The 22,745-nt window shown below is 50.1% G+C and overlaps 8 protein-coding genes across 8 annotated transcripts; 3 read left to right on the top strand and 5 right to left on the bottom strand.

Moving 5' to 3' along the window:
* Positions 1-491: 491 nt before the first annotated feature.
* HO173_000831 (uncharacterized protein) lies at positions 492-1,461 on the top strand (the record flags this gene model as incomplete). Its single annotated transcript, XM_037302778.1, has 4 exons — positions 492-587; positions 658-950; positions 1,002-1,330; positions 1,403-1,461. The coding sequence occupies 4 exons, from the start codon at positions 492-494 to the stop codon at positions 1,459-1,461; spliced, it is 777 nt and encodes a 258-aa protein (XP_037170285.1).
* Positions 1,462-2,933: 1,472 nt separating this feature from the next.
* HO173_000830 (uncharacterized protein) lies at positions 2,934-4,094 on the bottom strand (the record flags this gene model as incomplete). Its single annotated transcript, XM_037302777.1, has 1 exon — positions 2,934-4,094. One exon carries the CDS (start codon positions 4,092-4,094, stop codon positions 2,934-2,936), a length of 1,161 nt encoding a protein of 386 aa, XP_037170284.1.
* Positions 4,095-5,184: 1,090 nt separating this feature from the next.
* HO173_000829 (uncharacterized protein) lies at positions 5,185-6,664 on the bottom strand (the record flags this gene model as incomplete). The annotated part of the gene is made up of 4 exons (XM_037302776.1): positions 5,185-5,562; positions 5,619-5,986; positions 6,041-6,309; positions 6,360-6,664. 4 exons carry the CDS (start codon positions 6,662-6,664, stop codon positions 5,185-5,187), a joined length of 1,320 nt encoding a protein of 439 aa, XP_037170283.1.
* A 682-nt stretch (positions 6,665-7,346) lies between these two features.
* Positions 7,347-9,649, top strand: HO173_000828 (uncharacterized protein; the record flags this gene model as incomplete). The annotated part of the gene is made up of 12 exons (XM_037302775.1): positions 7,347-7,613; positions 7,669-7,775; positions 7,822-7,950; positions 8,009-8,018; positions 8,071-8,165; positions 8,214-8,241; positions 8,291-8,332; positions 8,384-8,767; positions 8,822-8,863; positions 8,914-9,073; positions 9,137-9,292; positions 9,354-9,649. The coding sequence occupies 12 exons, from the start codon at positions 7,347-7,349 to the stop codon at positions 9,647-9,649; spliced, it is 1,716 nt and encodes a 571-aa protein (XP_037170282.1).
* Positions 9,650-10,091: 442 nt separating this feature from the next.
* Positions 10,092-12,643, bottom strand: HO173_000827 (uncharacterized protein; the record flags this gene model as incomplete). Its single annotated transcript, XM_037302774.1, has 6 exons — positions 10,092-11,012; positions 11,067-11,544; positions 11,609-11,949; positions 11,998-12,072; positions 12,175-12,468; positions 12,518-12,643. 6 exons carry the CDS (start codon positions 12,641-12,643, stop codon positions 10,092-10,094), a joined length of 2,235 nt encoding a protein of 744 aa, XP_037170281.1.
* A 22-nt stretch (positions 12,644-12,665) lies between these two features.
* HO173_000826 (uncharacterized protein) lies at positions 12,666-18,432 on the bottom strand (the record flags this gene model as incomplete). Its single annotated transcript, XM_037302773.1, has 8 exons — positions 12,666-15,688; positions 15,745-16,188; positions 16,298-16,745; positions 16,813-16,925; positions 16,971-17,094; positions 17,143-17,232; positions 17,296-17,716; positions 17,777-18,432. The coding sequence occupies 8 exons, from the start codon at positions 18,430-18,432 to the stop codon at positions 12,666-12,668; spliced, it is 5,319 nt and encodes a 1,772-aa protein (XP_037170280.1).
* Positions 18,433-19,970: 1,538 nt separating this feature from the next.
* HO173_000825 (uncharacterized protein) lies at positions 19,971-21,142 on the top strand (the record flags this gene model as incomplete). Its single annotated transcript, XM_037302772.1, has 3 exons — positions 19,971-20,027; positions 20,101-20,686; positions 20,736-21,142. 3 exons carry the CDS (start codon positions 19,971-19,973, stop codon positions 21,140-21,142), a joined length of 1,050 nt encoding a protein of 349 aa, XP_037170279.1.
* A 279-nt stretch (positions 21,143-21,421) lies between these two features.
* Positions 21,422-22,050, bottom strand: HO173_000824 (uncharacterized protein; the record flags this gene model as incomplete). Its single annotated transcript, XM_037302771.1, has 2 exons — positions 21,422-21,674; positions 21,770-22,050. 2 exons carry the CDS (start codon positions 22,048-22,050, stop codon positions 21,422-21,424), a joined length of 534 nt encoding a protein of 177 aa, XP_037170278.1.
* Between the last annotated feature and the right edge of the window lie 695 nt (positions 22,051-22,745).

Here is a 22,745-nt window from a genome sequence, read left to right as displayed (position 1 = left end):
CTTTATAATCTACTTTTCGCTATAAAGATTATAAATAAGAATTTAAGAAATTAATATTATATAATAAAAGCGAAGTATATATTAAGTATATACTTTTATTATAGATAAGTTATCTCGCGCGAGTTAATATCGCTAGACTAAATTTAATTTTCTTTACTCTCGATAAGATATTAATATATACTAAATATATTCTTTCACCTCGGATGAGGTGCATATACTCAGCATCTACTCACCTCTGCCGAACTTTTTTTCACCCCTGCCAGCTGTAACCCGGCCCGGTGCGGGGCTTAGCAAACATCCCAGTGGTCTTCTGGTCTTCCTTGAGCATCCCTTCATCACACTATCCCACTCTTACATTGATTGTCCGTTCATCATTTCCAAACCTCTTCCGCTTTCAAAGAGTCGCCATACTGCTCTAACAATAGCCCCTTCTTCATCGAATCGTAGCAACTTCAGCGCCTGCAATCGTCTGCAGCCTCGCTTGCCCTACAATGGCACCCAAGCCTGAATCACTCCCTCAACTCTTCGATGCCGTTAAGGCCAAGTTCCCCGAATCCCTTGGACCTGACAGATGGTACCTTGTTGCTGTAAGCAACATCCCTTGACTGGACTTTGCCTTCCCCTGCTTTCGAAAAACGATCAGCTGATAGAACTCAGGCATCCTCCCTCATCACGAATTCTAACCCCACAAACTTCGCCCAGCTCTGGACCTATTTGACAGCGCAAGGGGAATATCAAGCCCTTGAAAAGCGGCAAGCTCTTAATAGACGACTGCGAGAGTTTCTGATGAAACAATGGGTCACCATAGGCGTACCTAAGAGTGCTGTTGCTCTATTCTCTTTGATCAAAGAGGAGAAGCCTGGGGATGCTGATTTGAGCTTTACCAAGTATGTTGCGCTTTTTCTCTCTGCACCTCTACGGCCTCTACGACTAAAAGTCAATTATCGACCGTAAACCTCGTCCTCTTTCCCATGCCGAAAACCTGACGAGGCTGTATTCAGATCTCACGCTGCCCTTACCCCAGCTAACCGCGAGCGTGGCACTCAATTCCTTCGCTATCTCTACACCGAAGAGCAGATGGAAGCTATGTGGAAAAGCTGGGGTAAGGACTCGGAATGGCTGACCAAGGAAATTGTATACGGCATGTTTTATGGTGATGACACGGTTCTGGGGTTTGTGGATACGGAGTTGATTACGTATACGGCTATCATGTGTCAAGGATTACAGGTCACGATCCACAATCACCTCGGCGGACTGTTGGGCATGGGCTTGAGCGTGGAAGAGATCGAGGGAGTCACGGAATGCGGAGAGCTTGTTGCGAAATGGTCAGGTACGTACCTTTTGGATTGCTTCCTTGCCACTTACTTACCCCATTTGTGTACTGAACCCGAAATCTACGTAGGAGTGGATACAAGTGGTTGGCCAGATGTGAGGGAGATTGCAGCCGGGCTGAAGAAGTAAGGGACAATGGCATTTGGGTGGAAACACTATCAAAGCAGGTATTTTATTTTTTTTTTTTTTTTTTTTTTTTTTTTTTTTATATTTTTTTATTTTTTTATTTTATATTTTTTTTTTTTTTTTAAAAAAAAAAAAATTTTTTTTTTTAAAAAAATTATTTTGGGGGCCTTAGCGTTACAAAAAGCACAACTCGTCTCTCATTCCGTGCTACATTCTAGAGACACCTTCTATGGACCCGATGACCATTTGGGATAGTCGCTCAACTCAAAACCATTCCCCTCCGTCTGCCGGAGGCAACGCTTTCGCCCAAAAGGTGCCGGTCGTAAATCCCGCGCTTATGGGATCGTATCGCATCACTTCGGAGGTGCCATGAAGACCCCAGCGGTGCGGGTCTCAAGTCGCATAAGTTCGGAGTCATGGAAAAAAAACGTGCATGAGATGAAACCGTCGTCGGCGTTTCGGAGCCAGGCTTCATCCCCGCCGAGTGCCGACCGGGCGAGGACCGAGACGTTAACGCCGGCGGGATTTTCGATCGGGGTTCGAGACCGAGGTGGTGGGGGGGTGGGGGTCGTCGGGAAATCATTTAGGTAGGTATATAAGTATATGGGTACAAATTCGATGGGTTTGGGGAAAAAGGTTGCAGCAAAAAAATCAGCCTGTCAGAACCGACGTACTTGTACTTTACTTGATTCGTAAGCGGTGCGATCGCCCAGCCTTTTCAGCTCCACCAACGCTTGTGCTAGCGAACAATGACATCCAAATATGGGTGGTTCGGGCACAGCGCAACGGTACCGTGTGGTCGCTGGTGACACTAACAATGATGTTTTCTGGGTGCTAGCGGGCATCCGTGTTTCCAACTTACCTCGCTCATTCTGCATGCGTCTCACGGCCCCGTCTAAAGCTCCATGTAGGTAGTCATCCAAACGCCCCGCTTTCCCCCCCCACACCCCACATCGCCGTGTCCTGCGGATACCTCCTGTCGTCGAGCAAACCTCTTTCATGCAGCCCGGGCGGCTTTTACACACTACTCTACTCCACTGTTCACTTGAGATGCTGTGCACGCCCTACCTATATCGTTCAATGAACGAACAGAGGGGTTGCAGAGTACGCGCGCGGTATTGAACGAATTCTGTCTGTCTCCTGGCGAGGCGAGCTGTCGGTCATGTGGCGGGGGCTTTCGAGGTCTTGGTTTCTGCGGTCATCTGAGTGTTTAAAGGATGCTACTGGTTTGTTGGAAACCATTTGTTTACGAGGTTGACTAGAGTTTTTGGATTGCGGCGCTGAGAGTGTCGTTATGGCTTCGTTCGTGGGTGATCTGTCGGGCTTTTTGTAAAGAGGTCTTTCTTGTTCGACCGTACTTTAAGCTCGCCTAGGATTTGGGCACCGTCTACTCCGTACCCGGAATTCGATTCTCAAAGTTCCTTAAAGTGATCCAAGAAACGACAGCCCTGCCAAGACATGCACATTGATCTCTTTCAGCTGCCGGAGACTCTCTCAATCACACTTTTACACCTCTCCAACAGATGAGTCCGGAGGACGCTCCGAACGCCCTGGCCCTCGACTTCGAATCCCTCCAACGTCTCCTGGATCCTTCCAGCCTCCCTCGCTACAATCTTCCTCGCCCAAAGAACCTGTTCGCTTCTCTCCAAAGCAAACGTTCCGAACCTTAATTGTACAGTCGTTGTGTGTGCGGTCGTCCTCTCGTCTTCGTCGTCCTCATGCTCTCCAATTCTCTCGTCACCATGCTCCTCCGACCCCTTTGTCCTTTCGCAATCTAAGCTCGCACAGAAGATCTCCAACGCAGCTTGATATGAGGCCAAAATGCGGTCGAGTAAGCCGCACGCGATGGTTGCACAACTACTTACGCTGTCGTGGGAAACCGGTCTGAAAGGATTTGAGCACTGCAGACTTGTGAGGCAATTTTCCGCCGCTGTTCGATTGGCACAGAGGACGACGTCGAGTTTGGGGCTGCAACTAGCCGCGTGAGCGTTCATACGTTGCATAGCTTCGAAAAGCTGAGTGAAGCAGTTGCATGGTGTTCTTGCCAGCACACTCTCCGGGGAGTACGTGGAAGGAGCGGCTGAGTGATAGTGCCGGAGGTTTTGCGTATTGCTAGCTCGGGGCTGGTTGGTGGGAGGCAGCACGGAATTTGTAGAAGCTGCGGTAGCGGGAGTAGCAGCGTCTGTCAAGTTTGGTGTGTTAGTCGTGGTAGATGTACCATTGATGCTGCTGGGCCACGGATTCGGATTTTGAGGCACTCCTACTGAGCCCTGCGGTAGATACTGCCAGAAGAATGGGTTCGGCTCAGCATTTGCACCAATGCTGTAAACTTGCTGATCAAAAGCACACGGCGGAACTATTGCTGCTGGATATATGTCTTGGTTAAAGGCAGCCTGTGTGCCATATAGGTCGTGTGACAACGAAGACTCGCTAGATGGTGATGGCCGCGAGATCTGAGATTCTTCCACGTGATTGCGATTACTCTTCTTGTGGTAGATACGCGGCACAACCGGACTGTACTTGCAGGCGAGCTCTCCCGCCGAGTTGTCACACCGTTGACAGCCGATGTCCGTTTTTATGCATTTGATCTTTGCAGAATGGCATGCGTCGCACGAAGCGCGGAGTTTCGGCGGCATGATGCAGAGGTTGGGGTTACATTGTGAAATTGCAACCTTTTGGCAAAACTCGGCGGCCAAGACATGGTTTTGAAGGAGGGGCAGGGAATGGGGAATGAGGGGCAGGAAAGGAAGGGCATGGGAAGGGAGGTTGAGGAAAGGGAAGGGAAGGGAAAACGGGATGAGCCTTGGCGGGGAGAGGGACTCGTTTATTCTCCCAGTCAGGCAGCTGCTTGCAGGTTTCACCAGGCGGGATTAAGGCATCGAGTGTATGTTGTACTTGTACACACCATCAAGCCAAAGTCCAAGCTGAAGGATTCGAGATGGGCGGAATGGTGGTGTGCGGTCGCATCGGATCCGTGTGGGCTTGCATTAGAGCTGGTCGGATGCGAAAAGGGAAGATGCGATTGGGTCAAAATGACCTTATCAACCGCTTTTTCAACATACCTGACCTTGCTTGCAGATGCATAGAGAGTAGTTGATGCCAGAGGATGAAAGTATTAAAAGAAAAGGACAAGATGTTGCGAGTATGTATTCGGGCCATCCCTTAAATACCCTTCGCCAATCTTTCATGGTGCGAATCAAAACGAGGCGCTTAAACCTCCATACTTGTACCTTGATTACCCTGCACTTTACTTAGACCGCCGTCGAAAGTTGTTACTTTCTGTGATAACTTGAGGCAATCAGCTCACTTGATATTTATGTGGATTTGAACATAAAGTAGCCCTAATTATTACCTTATCCCGCTTACTTAACAAATCTAACCTACTTCAAAGTAAGGTACCGTGGGTACCTATGATCTTATCGAAAATTCCACCGACAAAAATGATTCCGTGACACTAAGCCAAAATAAGAATAGCGGGGCTTGGGGAATTCACGCCCTTGTCCAATATTTGCCTCGCTCTTGCAGCAGAACACAGTTCCTCTATGGCCCCAAACCCATCTAAGCCATTGCGTAAGGCTCCTTCCCAATGTGTTCAGCTTGCATCTGGCGCCCTTACTAAGAAAGAGACGCACTTTCCTGGAGCATGCACAAGTGTGCGTGCAATCATTTTCAGTAAGCAGCATGCATCATCATTGTCAACCCCAAGCATCTGCTCTGGATTTGGGTCTATCGCTTACCCTCGTCGCTGGTTTGGTCGAAGAATCCCTTCGACCGGCTCGGTATTGGAAGGAAGTCAACTTTCACCGCGTCTCTGATCAGCTTGCCTACAAAAGTAACCTCGTTCAACCACGGCAGCACATATCGTGCCACAAATTTCTTTGTATAACCATCCCATGTCACTAGTCTTGTCATGAGGTGGACAGAGCCAGCGAATTTCCGCACGCGTGCCTCTCTCGTTCTCTGATACGTTTCGAAGATAGACTGAATGGTCTTGCTGTTGGCACTCGTGTCAGAACAGGGACGCAGGTGGCGATCCAAAGAATTGGCTAAAGCAGCCACACTCTCAATTGCACAATTACCTCCATGTGCTCCGATGGGTGACATCTACAATACCCAAGTCAGTCCAAGTATCGCCGACTTCAGCTTTCAAAACGACCTACCTTGTGTGCAGAGTCACCCACCAGCACGATGCGATTGAAGAACCAGTGCTCAAAAACACCGTCCTCAAGGGATGTCAAATAGCCCCGAGTGCGCTTCATCCAGATCTCTCCAAATAGGACATGTGCCGTGACTGGTCGATCGGCAATCTTGGCTGCTTCCTTTTCGGCATCCTCTTTGGTGAAATGAGATCTTTGCGGCCAATGCGATACGTTGGCTTCTTTAATGCAAACGAAGAATAGTGTTTGACCAGGCTGGCTCACGATCACCATGTAGACTCCTTGATTCTGTATCATATTGGATTCATTTGCGCCAATGCCGGCAATGGCCGGAGCTGCTCCAACCAGACAGCGGTAAGAGGAAGTAAGAGCTACCCAGCCAGGTGAGTAGCGATTCATTGTATCAAAATTCTTTGGCTACTGACATCTTTTCTCTCTGGCACTTATCAAACCCGGCGACAGCTTGTTGGCCTTTTCCCACATGATCTGGCGTACGACACTATGAACACCATCGCAGCCGGCAACAATGTCTCCTTGGCAACTTCCATCTTCGAAAACAACTCGGACGCCGTTACAGTCTTCGATAATGTCTGTTACTCGCTTGCCAGTCCAAAGTTTCGACTTGTCTGGAAGATTCTCGTACAGAATCTGATGGTACCGATATCTTTCGAGGATTCGGAAATCATATCCGTACCTGGTCTAGAGTTATGGCTTCAATATCAAGTGATATGAGTATGCACTTACACGGAGGCGATCTTGCTAGATAAGCTGCTCGTGATAAACGCTGAGCCATTGGGCTTGCGGATGTAGTTGAGCCCCATGGGGGCGCCGCTCTTCTCTACACTTTCCCAAAAACCTGCCTGGTCTAAAATCCTCGCAGCGTTCGGCCAACAGCCAAAGCTTCCACCGGCTGGATGAACCACATTCTTGTGTGCTTCTAGAATGACGAAGTCTATGCTGGCTTGGGTAAGGAGATGAGCCAGCAGCAGACCGGAAAGGCCAGCTCCCACAATGACGACCTTGAATGGCCTGAGCTTAGTTTCCTCCATGCTTCAAATTTGATATAGTGCGATCTTGACTCTGCATCTTTCAATTTGAAAGTGACTGGCAACTAACGGTCCCGACGGAATATGATGAGATGCTGATGGCGCAAGAAGTCAGAACCAATGCAACAAACGGTCGCTCTCCTTGGTTGCTGCCCCCTCCTCGGCCGGAGCGCTCGAAGCGTCACGTACGGAGCTGAGGAAACGATTCCTTCCTCGGGCATCTATTTCTTCCTCGGGTATCTGAGTATGCACCCTGCGTTGCTGGAAGTTTGTCAACCGGCCGTCTTTGCTGATGATATGATACCGCTCGTACATTCCATTATAAGGTGTTACGCAGGTCAAGAAGTGCCGACTATCCAATGATTCCATCCCTGATCCTGCACTTACGCAGGGCTCATAGTGGAGCTGACTGCATCGGACCGAAAATTTTGCTGGAAGCTCGCATCGGCGTTTTAATATAGCACATGTTTCTTGGTCTAGTGTGGTGCTAGATTCCTTAAATCCCGGAACTAGGGTCTAGAGTTTGCAAGACGCTACAAGGTGCATGCATGCTTGTATCACGCATTATGCAGTTCCATGTCGTGCAATCTACGAGTAAACGTAAGTGTCGTCACGCAACGAATGCTCGGAGTTCAAACTTCAAGGCGTGTGACCTCTTTCCTTCTCGGCTTGATATTTTTTCAATATGTCTGACTCTCCTTTGCATAACGAGAAGACTGTGGAGCGGTCTCCGAACGATACCCAGTCAGACGCGGGAAAGCAGTCTTTGAACGACGTTGATCCCAATGCTGAAGAGAGCTCACCACGCAATCTTCATGGCGTAAAGGTAACTCGGCCACACATGAGCGGAACCATATTAGATCACAGCAATGTCACTTACGATCACCAGTGGCTGATGACTATAACGGCAATCCTGTCGACAACACTGCTGTTCAGTTTGGACACGACAATCGTACGACAACACCAGCCACGTTGTATAGCTTTATGCTAACAGACGGCCGCACAAGGTTGCCAACGTTCAACCTAGCATCATTAAGGAGTTTGGCGAAGTCTCCAAGCTATCATGGCTGGGGACAGCCTTCGCGCTGGGCTCGGCAAGCACCATCCTACCCTGGTACGCTAGTCCTGTTCTCAAGCAGAACGGAGCTGAACTACCATAGGAGCAAAGCATATGGGGTTCTGAACGTCAAATGGCTGTACATATCGCACGTCATCGTCTTCGAAACCGGGAGCGCTCTATGCGGCGGAGCACCAGATATGAACGCTTTGATAGTGGGTAGAGCAATCGCGTGAGTAGAATTACCTTCAAATCGGCCGTTCTTAGTTGACCCACAATGCCAACAACAGTGGTTTTGGCGTATGTGTCAAAGATTCGCGACTTCAGATGAAAGTGTGACTGAGAACAGTAGGCGAGCGGGATGTACGTTGGTTGCTTGACATACGTGTCCATTTTGACGACCGTTCAAGAAAGACCGATCTATATGGGACTGATAGGATTGGTGTGGTAGGTGGCTAGCCTCTAGTGAAATTTGCTATACTTATAAGATTACAGGGGACTCGGAACAATTCTAGGTCCAGTTGTGAGTCAACAACATCGCCAAGACGCGGCAAGAGACTGAGGAGTGATAGATTGGTGGAGCCTTCATCGACAGCAATGCGACGTGGCGATGGGTAATTCCAGCGAGATCATTTGCTCGTTCCACATCAAGTAACGTCGACTAGGCGTTCTACATCAACCTCGTTGTTGGCGCTGTTTTTGCTCCCGTCTATCTGTTCCTCTTACCAAGCCTCGATCTTCAAAAAGATGTTCCGTTACGGCAGCGACTGGTCCGGAACTTCGATTGGCTCGGCAACCTCTTTTTTATTGGAGGCATATGTTGTTTCACCCTCGCGATAACCTTCGGTGGCAGCCTCTTCTCCTGGAGCTCCGCTAGCGAGATTGCACTCTGGGTCGTGGCAGGAGTGTTGTTCCTTGTCTTTTGTCTGACCCAGGCCTTTCATCCCTTGGTCAACGCACAACACAAGCTTTATCCTACCATATTCCTCCGACGACCCGTGATGGTGATGCTGCAACTTGCGGTTTTCATGTCCTCTGTGAGCTTGCTAGTAAGTCATAATTTCCATCCTTGAACGCTCAGCCCACGCTAAAAACAAGTCTAGATCCCAGTATACTACATACCGCTCTTCTACCAATTCGCTAAGGTAAGCTTCTGCCTTCACCATTCTACAGCCAAGACACTAAAACCACCCAGGGTTCCTCAGCACTCGGCTCCGCGGTTCATCTCCTCCCCTTCGTTATTATGGTTGTGGTATTCGTCATCATAAATGGGTCTTTGATGGCGAAGCTTGGCTACTACATGCCATGGTATCTATTCGGCGGCGCACTCGTGCTCATCGGCTCTGCTCTGATGTGTAATCTTACTCCCGTCTTCGCTTTTCTGAGTACTCGATCCCCCAGCTGACCGAGCAATCCAGACACCGTCACTGCAACAACCTTGACCTCCGCCGTCTACGGGTACACGGTCCTAATCGGGGCGGGCGCGGGATCCTTCTTGCAAGCCGGATTCAGCGTGACTCAGGCGCTGTTGGAACCAGAGGAGATTACCGACGCGGTGGGATTCATGAGCTTTGGTACAGATCCCTTCTTTCCTTCGTCCATGGAAAAAGAAGGAATTAACACAGAGCCGTTTAGGACAATCGATTGGCATAGTAATCTCCCTCGCCATCGCAGGCGCAATCTTCCAAAACCGCGCTGTCAGTAACGTGGTCTCGATCCTCCCCGGCGTCGACATCTCCGGTCTACGCTCCGCAATCACCGGTACCGATAGCGCGTACTTTGCCAGTCTCAGTCCTGCGGAAAGGGGAAGCGTTACGGAAGGGATAGTGAAGGCGTTGGGTGACGTTTATGTCGTCGTCATCGTTGCGGGGGCTACAGTGATTTTACTGGCCGTTTTTCTGCCGAAGACTAAGCTCTTTACGAGTGGCTGATGTTATGAAAAGGTCTTTGATTAATGACAGGGTTGAGGTGAATGGCATATGGGTTGTCCGGGATGAGTGTCAAGTAGATGGCAGGGCGCATGCTCGCCGTGGGAAAAGAGATTGCCAAGGCAAGGCACACAACTCACGGATCCAAGGGGGACGTGGACCTTTGGGCTTAGAGCTTACGGTGCACATCTGTGATTGGACCAGTAGTAAGAGTATGTAGCAGAAAGTTATGCATATGGGGAAATCCAAAGTTTCTAAGTCCCACTGCGGCATGTTTGCCGGTTGCACTGTGGGACTTGGAAATTTTCGATTCTCTCCTTAGTAGGACTTGGAAATTTCGAGGTTTTCGCCCGCAGAATTCTCCCTATATGCATGACTTCTGCTACATACTCTCCCCTTACCACTTGCTCTCAGGGCCTGAAGACTCAAAGCCTGGTATTCCCACCTAGGTCGCAGCAGCCCCTCCAAGCTTCACCTTCAACCTTTGCGCCGCCACCTTGCTCAACTCCCTGATCGTGCCCAAGCCCATGATCTCCAGGACGCTGATCTCCAGCCCGAACGCCCGCTTCCACCACCGGCGCAGCTCGATCGCCATGAGCGAATCCACCCCGACGGCCCCGAGCGTCATCCCGACGTCCACGTCCCCCGCGTCCCGGAGCACGAGGCCGAACACCTTGAGGCCGATCTCCCGCGCCAGCAGGCCCTCGCCCTCGGCCCCGGCGGCCAGCAGGTCCGGGTCATCGGCGCAGCGCAGCAGGAACCGCGTGAGCCGGTTGTTGTCGCCGCCGCCGGCGTGGTCGACCGTGTTGGCGTTCCGGATGTTGTGGTAGAGGCCCATGCGGCGGTCGCGGCGCCAGTGGGTGCGGTTGGCCGGGTCGTCCGGGTGCAGGTCCGAGCGGAGCCCCATGACGATCTGGCCCTTGTTCTCCCACGCGGACACCGCGGGGGCGGTGGGCGATCTCCCGCGCGCGGTGGTGCCGGCTGGGGGCTGCGAGTTGAGGAGGGAGAGGTGCAGGTAGTCGAGGAGGGCTTGCTCCCGGAGGAAGTGGTGGCCTTGGGCCTTCAGGCTCTTGCGCGTGGCGGGGTTCGCGGCCACGAAGCCGACGTCGTCGATGGGGCAGATGTTGAGCACGGAGGCGGGCAGGCCGAGGCTGTGCCGGTACTGGCAGAAGGCTTCGAGGAAGGTGTTGGCGGCGTTGTAGTTGCCTTGGCCCGGTTGGTTGACGATTGTGACCGTGGAGCTGGACATGAAGAAGAAATCGAGAGGTTGGTCCGCGAGGGCGTTGTGGAGGTTCCAGGTGCCGTCTACTTTGGGCAAGCTTGCTGTCACCCATTCTTCGTGGCTCATGTTGACGATGGGTTTGTCCTGGGCTTGGGTTAGTGGGGCTACTCCTCGGTTGTCGGAAGACAGGTGACATACCCTTAGAACCATCGCGAGCTGTATGACACCTTTGATAGGGCCGGGTGCTGACGATATGGCTGCTACCACGTCTTCCATATTCTGAGTCATACCAGCAACGGCAGCAACGACGCATCCCATACTCTCGAGCTCCTTGAGGAAAGTCTGGTCGCTTTCGTTGAGACCTGCAGTGCGAGAAAGGAATATGAGACTCCGAGCGCCATGCTCAACCATCCAAGTCGCAATTGATCTACCAAGTCCTCCCAGACCTCCCGCTAGAAAGTACGAACCCTTGGGGTCCAGCGTAAGAGTACTGGCAGATCGAACGCTTGATATTATGGAGTTGTCCTGTGGCATTCTCAAGATCACTTTGCCAATGTGATCCCCGTTTTGCAGAACTCTGAACGCCTCCGTGGCATCTCCAGCCTCATACGTGAGAAAGGGTCTGATTGGAGTCACATGGCCCTGTTGGTACAGCTTCAAGGTTTCCTTCAAAACTCTGGAGTGGGATATCAGCATTGCAACACCATGTCATCAAGATGTCTTGACGGCGGTTGGCTTACCCTGCCATCCGCTCGGGCCTATCTCGAATGAGATGCGCAATGTCCACACAACAATAAGAACGATTTGCCCCGAAGATGTCCATCTCGAGCTTGCCGAAGCCCAAAATGTCCCGTTTTCCAAGTTCTATAAGCTTGCCGAATTCGGCTACGCATTTCCATGATGCATGGAGGAGTTCGCCTGAAAGCGAATTAAGAACGAGGTCCACCCCTCTACCTTCTGTCTCACGCATCAAATCTGGAAGGAACGAGTGATCTCGTGAGTTAAAAATGTGATTTCTGGGAAGCTGGAGGTTGTCCATCAAATGCTTGACCTTTTCATCGTTGCCCACAGTTGCGTAAACCTTATTGTGTGAGATGGTACTCGTTCGTAGATCAAAGGAACCTCATACCTCAGCGTCCATCATTTTACAGATCTGTAAAGCAGCGTGTCCAACTCCACCAGCGGCTGAATGAATCAAAACAGTCTGGAAAGCCTAATCAGTAGGAGCTTACCAGCGTTTGTACAAGTTGAGATACGTTGTTCTCAAGGCTGGGCTTGGTTTGAGTGAGAGCAGGGGAACACTTACCTGTCCTTTCATCATCCCACCGACATTGAGCAAGGAGTATATCGCTGTTGCAAAGCAACAAGGCATGGTTGCGGCATCTTCGAAAGTCAAGTCGTCCGGCAGCTTGACAGCGAGCGAACAGGGAAGAACCAGCCTATCTGTGATGCAGCCGTGAGGCGCAAGCGCAAAGATTCTGTCGCCCACGGCAACGTTGCGAACATTGGATCCAACTCTCCGGATCACGCCAGTAGTATCAATACCGAGGGGAAACCCCTCGAGGCCGTAACCCGAAATCCCCATGGCGAGTAGCACGTCCTGAAGCATTACTGAGTAGACCATGATAGCAAGGGAAAGGTTGACTCACCCTAAAGTTCAATCCAACAGCCGCGGTTTGGATCTCGACTTCACCTTTTCCCAGTCCCACCGGCGTAGCTTTCTCAGACCATTGGAAAGTCTGCATCAGACCAGGCTTCATGATCTCAAGGGTCATTGCACAGTCTGTAGCTGTGAGGCTACTTTTCTGGCGTAGCTCTTTCTGCAAGGGAGAACGGATGATATCTTCCAACCTTGATGACGCCGTCATCGACTGCATACTCCGGGTCCGGCGCGAGTGTACCATCGTCTTTTCTACTTGTGATCTTTCCAAAAACCTGCATGACCTTTTTTCCAAACTCCTTTTCTCTTGGATCGATCTCAAGCGTCACGAAAGACAGAGCTAACTCTGAACGAATTGTCCGTGCAACGCCAACTGTTTGCGCTGAGCGAGGGTCATCGCAAAGAATTTGGGAGGGCCTAGTTAGCCAGAGAATCGTTCGATGATGCTGTTCAGAAAGTAAGTCTTGGAAGGCTCTGAACTTATTCTCTGAAATATTCTCGAAGAAACACGACTCTAAGTCGATTGTAGTGATGATGCATTCCCCTTGTGGGGGGCGATCACCAAATTTAGAAAGCAAATAGTCTATTCCTAATAATTCAATCTCCGCAACAAGGTTTTTGGTGATCTCATTGGTTTCTTCGTCACAAAGGATTGTGATCGTCCTCCTGCTAGAGCCACCATCAAGCTCAGCGAGCGGCTGAGAGACGATAGCAGCACAGTACTGGTAGGGTTGTTCAGCATCGAAGACGGCCGTATCGACGCCAGTGAAATTTGCAGCTTTGAGCTCCTGGTCCCAACGATCTACCGAGACATATGGCTCGTCTGGCCGGCCGTCCGCCTCACCCAGCCACCAACCAGAGAAATTGCCGAAAATGTAGTTGGGAGCTCGAACCAGGGCAGAAAGCTCTGTGAGCACTAGATGACCATGTGGTCGCAAGAGAGGCCTAAGGTTGCATAAGGTCTCGTGCAGGGATGGGGTTGCGTGAACGACATTGGGGGCGAGAATGAGGTCGTAAGATGCAACTTCAAAGCCTTGCTCAATAGGATTTCGTGATATGTCGAAAACCCTATAGTCCATGTTTGACGCATGGGAAAACCTTTCTTTTGCCTGTGGAAAGAATCCAGCAGAGACGTCTGTAAACGAGTAGAGTGAGTATAGAGGGTATCCATCTTTGTCTACAAGATCCTCAAGAATGGAGACGGTCGTCCCGCCGGTCCCAGCGCCGACTTCTAGCACCCGAAGATTTGGCTTCGTGTGCGAAAGCATTCGAACGAACTCGCCATGTCCAAAGCTGACGACGTTGTAGATCTTGGTTAGGACGTCTCCTTGCATGAGAGTGTCAAGCGTATCTGCTGTTCCAGTGAAGAGTGCTTCGATATTGTCACTGATGCGCTTTATGCCTGTGGCGACGGCAGCCTTAGAGCCCATAGAAGACAATTGCTTCAGGCGTTCTTCTATGAGATCTCGCCGCACTGAAGGGTTTAGATTGACGAGCTGCTTGCAGTTTCTGACCACTGGGTGTAAGCCATTTTGGGCGCGGCCTACTTCCTTGTGGAGCCAGTCTCGGTACTTTCGGAAGTGCCATTGGTCTGTCTCTAGCAATCGGAGACGCTCTGCCGATTCCACCATGCAGAGCAACGTCATTTCTTCTTGAAGCATCGTCTCTTCAATTTTCGACTCTGGAGGCTTGAATAGGGATGCTACGTCAAAGAAGTCAAAGTCGGGGGCCCATTCCAAACGAGCAGCTGCGTGTCGATCCCATGCTGAGTCGAGATCTTCCTCATTGTCCATCGGAGTCAAGTACACGCCGCGAAGGCGGAGACAAGTCCGGCCCCCTGATACACAATCTATCCCCGGGGCTTCCGATGCGGTCAAATTCCCTGCTTTGGCCATCATCGTCGATGCGCTCCGAGCTACCTCGATCTCTTCGATTCTGGTAGGCACAGCCACATGCCCAAAATTGCGGCCTATGCCTTTTGACATCGCAACGAGGAGTAACTGCAAGCAAGCGTCTATTGCAGTTGGATGGAACACATAGGGTGCTTCTTGGTAAGGATTTTCAATCTCCCCAACGCTCAGGTTCTCGGTTGTCGAAGATGTGATCTTTGTGAGCCCAGAAAATTCAGGTCCATAATTGAACCCAATTTGCGTCATGGCTGCATACCATCTGGAAGGATTTACTTCGCGGGGATAAATATGAAAATTTTCACAGCGCGCAAGATCCGCCTGACGAGGCTTGACTTGACCTTCGCAATTCCTCATCCACGTCGAGCCGGAATTCGATGAAATGGTAAAATCGAACCAGTCCGAGTCCATTGAATCGGTCAGTCTATGAGGCCGGAGGACTGTAATCATCTCCACCGATTTGGAATCTGTGAGCACTAGGGCAGAGTGAACAACAACATGTCTCAGGCTGTAGCCGTTATTAATCCCAGATACCTGTCTAATACACTCACCAGCCATGGCAGCATAACCGGCGAACGGGAAAACTACATCTCCTCGGATTTTATGGTCGTAGAGCCACGGCTCGTCCTCAAGTGATAGGACGTTTCTCCATGAAGGTTCAAATATTGTGCTTTCTCCTACATGTACGCCGAGAAGGCCATGGTATCCGTGTTTCCGAAATCTCCAGTCCTTCGACAGCCGACTTTCATACCAGTATGATGCACTATGATCCCATGGGTAGGATGGAAGGTTAGGGAGCACACTTCCGCCTCGTGTCAAAGGCTCAAAGCTGAAAGGAATCCCTTGCTGATAGAGTTGACCCCAAGCGGATAGCAAAGTTTCCGCACAATCTTTGTTTCGAATCATCGTTGGAATGTAGGGGCAATCTAACCCAACTTCAGAGCATATCTGCCGAAGTGGACCAGCAAGAGTTGAGTGAGGCCCAATTTCAAGGAACACGTTATTGCGCTGACGCTGCAGCATTCTACGCACCGCCGAATCAAATCGGACTAGAGAGGTAAGATTTTTCTGCCAATATTCGGGGTTCACTGCCTCGGAATCTTCAATTACTTCGCCTGTTGCGCTCGAGAAGAACAGGGTGTCAAGATGTCGGCTTGTGGAAAATTCTTCGGTGTGGAGTGATGAATCATGTCTTCTGGCTAGTTCTTCTTCCACGAGACGGCGGTATTCCTTACCCAAGGACACCATGTGATCTATGAGGCTAAGATCAGCATTAAAAGGCAGAGGATAGCCGGTGCCGGTCACGTACGAGAATGGTATGCCATGTCTACCTTCAGTACCCGAGCCAGCACATCGGGCTTGCTTTCCTTGATTGCTGCTACCACCTTATCAAGCTGTCCTACGTCCCCAGACAGAGTTATGCTCTTAGGACTGTTCTCACAGGCGATTACAACGCCTTCTTTCAGAAATTTTGACGCTGCGTCCGCACCAAGGCCGACTGCTGCCATGCTTCCAGCTGATGGTTTCTTAGCGACATAGCCTCTGTAATAAGAGATGATTACAGCTTCGCGGAACGAGATAGCACGAGCTGCGTAGGCCGCAGCTATTTCACCGCTGGAATGGCCAACAACAGCCACTGGCTGAATGCCAGATCTGCGAAATACATTGACAAGAGCTATCTGAATCGCGGTACACAGGGGCTGCGCCATCTCAGCACGGTGAATCTGGCTTGTTTTGGTCTTGAAAAGTTCGTCTGCAACAATTGGTGAGCATCCAATAACGAACAAAAGAGGACGAGGAGTGTGGCAAGTAGGACCATGGCCTATGTAAAGTACGCGATATCTGGAAGGGACAGTTCTAACCTTTGATGCTCCATGCTGGTGGATACTGTAAACTCTGAAGTATGCTATCCATCGCTCCAATATCACTTCGGAATTCGGAATTTTTGAGTACAAGTTCTCTTCCCATCGTAGGCCACTGGGCGCCTTGACCGCTAAAAGTCATCACAAGGTCTGGCGTAACTATTGGAACCTTTGCTACCGCCGCGGCTTTTCCCATAGCTCTGTCATCGCCAACAGTGCAGAAAGTTCTATACACATGATGTTCTCGGCGTTGATTCAAGGTGTAAGCCATATCCAATACCCGGTCAAGATACATTTCAAGATATGTCGTGTTATTGAGGACTTGCCGACGCAGGGACTCCTGGGTATTTGCGGAAAAGACAAGTAACTGGGGAAGCTTGCTTGCTATGTCAATTTCGAATGCCTTGCGTGGAGTAGGAACATATGCATCAGATGATTCTAGGATTATCTATGACCGTGTGAGTGAGCTCATTGGCTTGCATTGATATGATAATATGAATCGCAAAATTACCTACATGTGCATTGCTTCCTCCTATTCCAAACGAATTTATACTCGCACGCTTACTACGATCTTGCGGCCAAGGTGTGGCTTTGGTCGGAACGACAAGACGGCTTTCTCTGAAATTAACTAGCGGAATTAGACGGGGTCATCCGAAAGCATCTAGAGGCTTACTTTTAGGGTTCGGGGTACTGAACTTGATATTTGGAGGGATAGTCCCATGTTGTAGGCAGAGTATGACTTTAATCAGGCTTGTTATACCTGATGCACCCTCTGAGTGGCCCACGTTGGGTTTCACCTATACTTCGTTAATAGACGTAGCACTCTTCGTGATCTTCCCACTTACCGAGCCAATGTGAACACCTTTCTCTCCAAATACTCTGCCAACAGCTGCAACCTCCAAAGGATCTCCCGTAGGTGTACCTGTTCCATGACACTTGAAAGTTCTGTTAAATGTCTCCTAACGTCATGAAGAATTAGGCTTGGCTGGAATTCTTACCTCGACGTAGCCAGTCTCCGAGGGTATCAGACCAGAATCGGAATATACTTTTCGGATCAGAGCTTCGTGGGCCTCACTACTAGGGGTCATTAAGCCTTGGCTTTTGCCATCGCTATTCGTTCCAGTATTCCGAATGATAGCCCTAATCGGGTTGTTGTCCCGGAGGGCATCACTTAGCTTTTTAATGTAGATCGCATTTATTGCTTCTGCGCGCGCAAAGCCATCCGCCGCTGCATCAAACGTTTTACACGAGCCTTCCGGAGACAGAATCCCTTCCTGAGTCATTGCCGCTGTTGTTGCCGGCCCCATGATGAGACTTGTCCCAGCAACAATCGCTCCATTGCAATCACCGCTATGCAATGCTCGACATGCCTCATGCAGAGCAACAAGCGAAGCTGAGCAACCTGTTTTGATGACCATGCTGGCTAGATGTCAGTGTACGCTGGCGCAATGTTAAAAGATGTCGATCCCATCAACGCACCTAGGACCTCGAAGATCGTACTCATACGAGACACGATTGGAAATCATAAGGTCGCCGTGGCCGGTCAAGATATAGCCTCCGGAGTGCTGAGTCTCTCTCGCACTCATTTGTAGCCAGTCTTCGCCAAATGTCCCGACGTAGCATCCAACCATCTTACCTCTATAGTTGATCTCACCAGCGCTTTCCAGGCACTCCTTTGTTACCTCCAGAAGCTGTCGTTGTTGTGGGTCCGACTTTTCCAGCTCATTTTTGCTCATGCTGAAGAAAGATGTATCCAGAGACGTTAGATCGTCGTCCAGGAAATATCCCTTCTGAGTCTTGATGGCGCCCTTTTTCCCCAAGGCACCATTGAAGCTGTCGATTTTGTATCGATCAGAGCGAATTGGACCCTGTGCATCTTTCCCATTGATTAACAAGTCCCAAAAGTCTTCAGCACTACGAACACCTCCAGGCAGACGAATTCCTAGACCGCAAATGGCAATGGGGTCAAGGGTCGATGTAGTAGCCTCGAGGTTGGGATGGACAGTACCAGGCTTGAAATCGCCATTACTAGGATGGCACCGGCGTCTGAGGTAGGTGTGATCGTGACTTCTAGAGCTACCATTGGTAATTTGATGGCTATTGCCGTTGATCCGAGGTCCTGTATCATCAGCCATGCTGGATGTCACTTAGCGCCTTTCGAGCGCATTCCGTCTCTCGCGTTGGGTCGATATAACACAACAACTCACGACAAAAGCCAATAACAACGATCTAGATGGCCAAGATATAGGAATCAACACATCCTTACTGTTTGAAACTGGGCGCATGATGCAAGAGCACTGAAAGTCCCCACCACAAAATGCTTTGCTAACAAACGGATCAAGTCGGTTCTTTCAGCCGGACTCGGTAAGACGTTGCCAAGGCCTAGATCTCGCACGATGCTCGGGACAGGATGCACATGCTCGTCATGGATGTCGCTGTACACGAACGGTGGCCACTCCACTATGGGAGCTTCCGGGCCAAAAGCCGTCCCTAACTAGGAACAAATACTGATGCCAACACTATACCCTCTATCTCCCGGGTCTTGCAAGTGCGAGTGCCTGCTCCAAATGCTTACGGTTCGACCTCAGGCAAAGTAAGCGTGACATCATCCCACTTCATCCCCCAGTGCGAACAAAAAGCCATTCGAAACTCCACCGGACAATCGTCTTGCGGGAATGCTCCACGGTTGATAGGCTTTCTCTCAAAATCATTGGGTATGCCGTGCAGCGAGACACAATATAAGAGGAGTGTCCCTCACTGGAGGAAAAGATGGTATGATCAGATGAAAACGTCTGCCATTGGTCATGCTGCTGCAACGCTTCCTGCAACAATATCCATCTGGAATTAATTCTTAGCCAGATTTTGATGCGCAGAATTTAGGAAGCCGTGTACGGTATACCGAAGGCATGCGGTATATCTTGGTAAGCTTCTAGCGCACTGATTTTCAGATGGCCTCCTTCCGCAAGGAATGAATTTTCGGACCGAGAATTTCGCGCCGAGACTATGAATAACGCAGCATGTCAACCAAGCGCCGAGACCAAGATACTTTACCAAATTTTGAGAACTACCGCCGTCGCCGTCGTGGGGCAATAGAAGAAATAGGCATTCGGACCGAGGGACTGCTTTCGCACGAACGCACTAATGTCCACACCACACTCGTACCTGGGTTCATGCAGAACGAGCATGGATGAAAATTAATCAGACGGAAGGTTGTCTCTTAGCATGGATACTCTATGCGGCTAGCCCTAATCGGGTTGGTCGTAAAAGTAGCTAGGCCTGAGGTGCGGAGTCCCTAGCGAAAAAATGGGATGCATGATGCTGCTGGTGCTGCTATTCTCGAAGTCTCACGTGTTGAAGTACAGAACTCTTATACACCCGCCCATGACAATGAGGCTGAGCTGCAAAGTTTGCTGAACTGCATGTCTGGCTCGAAAACGGATTGGTCGATTTTGAGGACCATGGTGACAAAGATGGAGGGTGCGGGCTGCACCCTCGAAATGTACTGTTTCATCGCTCGTCGTATCTGGCACACGTCTCACACATAGTCACCGCCATACATGCTACGCCATCTTACCCTGGGCTGGTTTTGGCACATATCTTTGTCCCGTAAGCCAAATAAAATGGTGGTGTTTTCCTTCCTTTGTGTCACCGGATGCCCTACAGTAAGAGAATTATGGCGCCCTCTACGACCCACTCCCCAGCAAAGACACTCAGTCGTAGTGAATATCTGGTAAGAAGCCCTTCCACATATCTGAATTGCATGCACCATGAAAGCACACTAACACAATCCTATGTGGGGACAGGCGGTATCGTGGACCTTCACAAGCTTCGCCATTCTTCTATCCTTTGGCCGTTTCGTGATCCGGAAACGCTTGCTTGGAAAGCTTCAAATGGATGACTGGAGCCACGCCTTCGCATTGGTACTCTTGATCCCATACATGGCTCTTAGTACGACGATTTACCCCTTAGCCATAGAAGTGGGACTCTTTGGAAAGAAAGATGGGCCAATGCCCTCGAAAGAAACACTAGAGCGATTCTTCCGGCTTGAAGTTGCTGGACAACTCTTCTTCTGGATCATCTTGTATGCGGTCAAATTCACTTTTCTGATTCTCTTCCGCCAAATCTTCAGTGTCAACAAGATGTTTATGAGATGGTGGTGGGCTGTCTTCATTTATACCTGCATCGCATTCTGGGCGTGCTTCCTCGAGGTGTTTTGGATCTGTGGCAGTCCGTCCGATATATTCGTTCTCAGTGCGTACTTTGAACCCGTGCTTTCCACAATGCGTGCTAATAGGCCGCCAGAGAAATGTCTAACTCCACATGCGTCCGGTGTCGTAAACAACTTTGCGGAGGTAGGCCTTGCCCTTAATATATCTTCCGATCTCGCTGGTAAGTTCTTCAGCTCTCAAGAAGTCGCTTATATACTGACAAATAGTAGTCATGATCCTCCCCACATGTTTCCTGCGAGGCCTGCAAATGCAGTTGGGCAAGAAAATTGCCGTGGGATTGCTGTTCTCAGTCGGCATGGTCGTCGTCGTTATAGACGCTGTCCGACTCGCGGTGGGTGATGGTGGAGGAGTTGTAAGCCAAGCATTGCTTTACGACGCCCTAGAGCCTGCAATTGCGGTAATCATGTCATGTTTGCCAACTTACAGAACCCTTATCTCTCCCGCTCGTGGATCCAGCAGGAATCGTAAAGGAGATCGATACCAGTATGAATCTGGAAGTCAGCAAAGTTGGAAAGACCGCATCACGGCAAGATACCGGAGCGAGGGATATGAGCTTAGTAACGATAGCGTGGCGCTTACACGTCCTCCTGCGACGTTACCATCGGGCAAAGTATGATTCTGAAGGGAAAAGGAAATTGTGTTCGAAGCCCTGCGTTCAAGGGGAAAGTCCCCGAAGCAGTTCATGACATTCGCAGTGGTTTTGAGAGCCTCAATGTACCATCTGAGAGTCTTTTTGTACATCTCTTTAGGCATGTACTATCCATATACCCTAATGATAGATTCTGGTCTGTAATGCGACATCGCTGAAACGGCACCGGCTTTCAGACAGGCATTCTGCTGTAAATTTCACCTCTACATATCCTCTGCGACGATCGAATTGGAAACATCCCTTCCGTCACAGCTCCAAATCGCGCTTTCCACAAGCTCCAGCATGTATGACCTTATGCGGGGGTATCTCATTATTCGCCGTGGGTATCATTAACGAAGTGCCCTGCTCTTTTCCAAGAAGGCTTGAGATATGCCCCGTCCTGCTCACATTTGCCGTGTCCGCAGCAATAAGCAGGCTCCTTTTACCGCTGACCACCGTGACTTCTTGCGACGAGTTTGGGATTGTGACGTGCAGGGTGCCGGACAGGATCACATTGTACCTGTTATATGCGAAATACATAGCGCGTTAGTACATTGAATCGGAAGAAAGAGAAAGTATATCGTATGTATGAAGAAGGATAGGATATAGACGTACTGTACAGACGGAGCAGGATGGGGTGAACCTGCAAATCCACCCGGTAGGCTTGACCACACCATGCTGCTCACATTGCCGAGCTGCTGTACAGCCGCACCTTGAATGCCTGCCGTCTGAGATATGGTCAGGGGAAGAGTGATCTGCCAGCACTCCAGTATGGAAGCATTGTTGAAGGCGGAGATAGCGGTAAGGTTGAAGGCTGTAATAGAGCTATTGGCATTGATTCTGGCTGCGAGAAACAAGAATGGTAGTGCTGTTGCGAGCTTTGAACCGAGAGCCATGATCGGCTAGGTATGGAGGCAGGATATATATAGAGATAGCCCTGTGTGATAAGAGTGCTCTTTTACATGATGCAAAATGATGGCCCGGAGGGATGTTGATTATTTGTATCTAGGGATCCCAGCCATACAAAGCGATCTTCGGCGCATGACGGCGCATCGCATGCGGAGGTAACGAAGAGGTGGGGGCAGGAAGACTTGAAGATTGAACAGAACCGTTGAGTGAAAGACCAATAATCCTTTCTACCCATGCTCCGTATGAGGGAGGTGACAAACAAATTCACTGGATGGGGTCATGCGAGCCCTGGCCCTGACATGAGCCGGCCGGGAACTGCAGATTGCAAATGAAGCTCCGGCGCTCTAGCCTATCAAGTATTTAACGTAGACTTGGCATCCAACGTCGGAAGGAAGGTTGCACTACCTTAGGAAGCAGTGCTGCTTTCGAGTTTAGGAGGAGGCCAAATACTACACAGTACACTATACATTATCACGGTCTGATGCCCTCTGGATTAGACCTATGAATAACAAGCGAAAGAAATGTGGCACAGCCAACGTCATGCCACATGACGACTAATTGTAGGCTCTGCCTATATTCGTCCTAGAACAATCACCCAATGTAACATCCCCCACGGTCCCGAGAGTCGTCGAAAAAACCACCCCTAGTTGTCATGATGGTTGATAAATTGATAAGTCATAGG

Source organism: Letharia columbiana, assembly GCF_014066305.1.
Source record: "Letharia columbiana isolate WasteWater2 chromosome Unknown Sc0000001_s0, whole genome shotgun sequence".
NCBI lineage: Eukaryota > Fungi > Ascomycota > Lecanoromycetes > Lecanorales > Parmeliaceae > Letharia > Letharia columbiana.
This window is presented reverse-complemented; position numbering and strand designations above follow the sequence as displayed.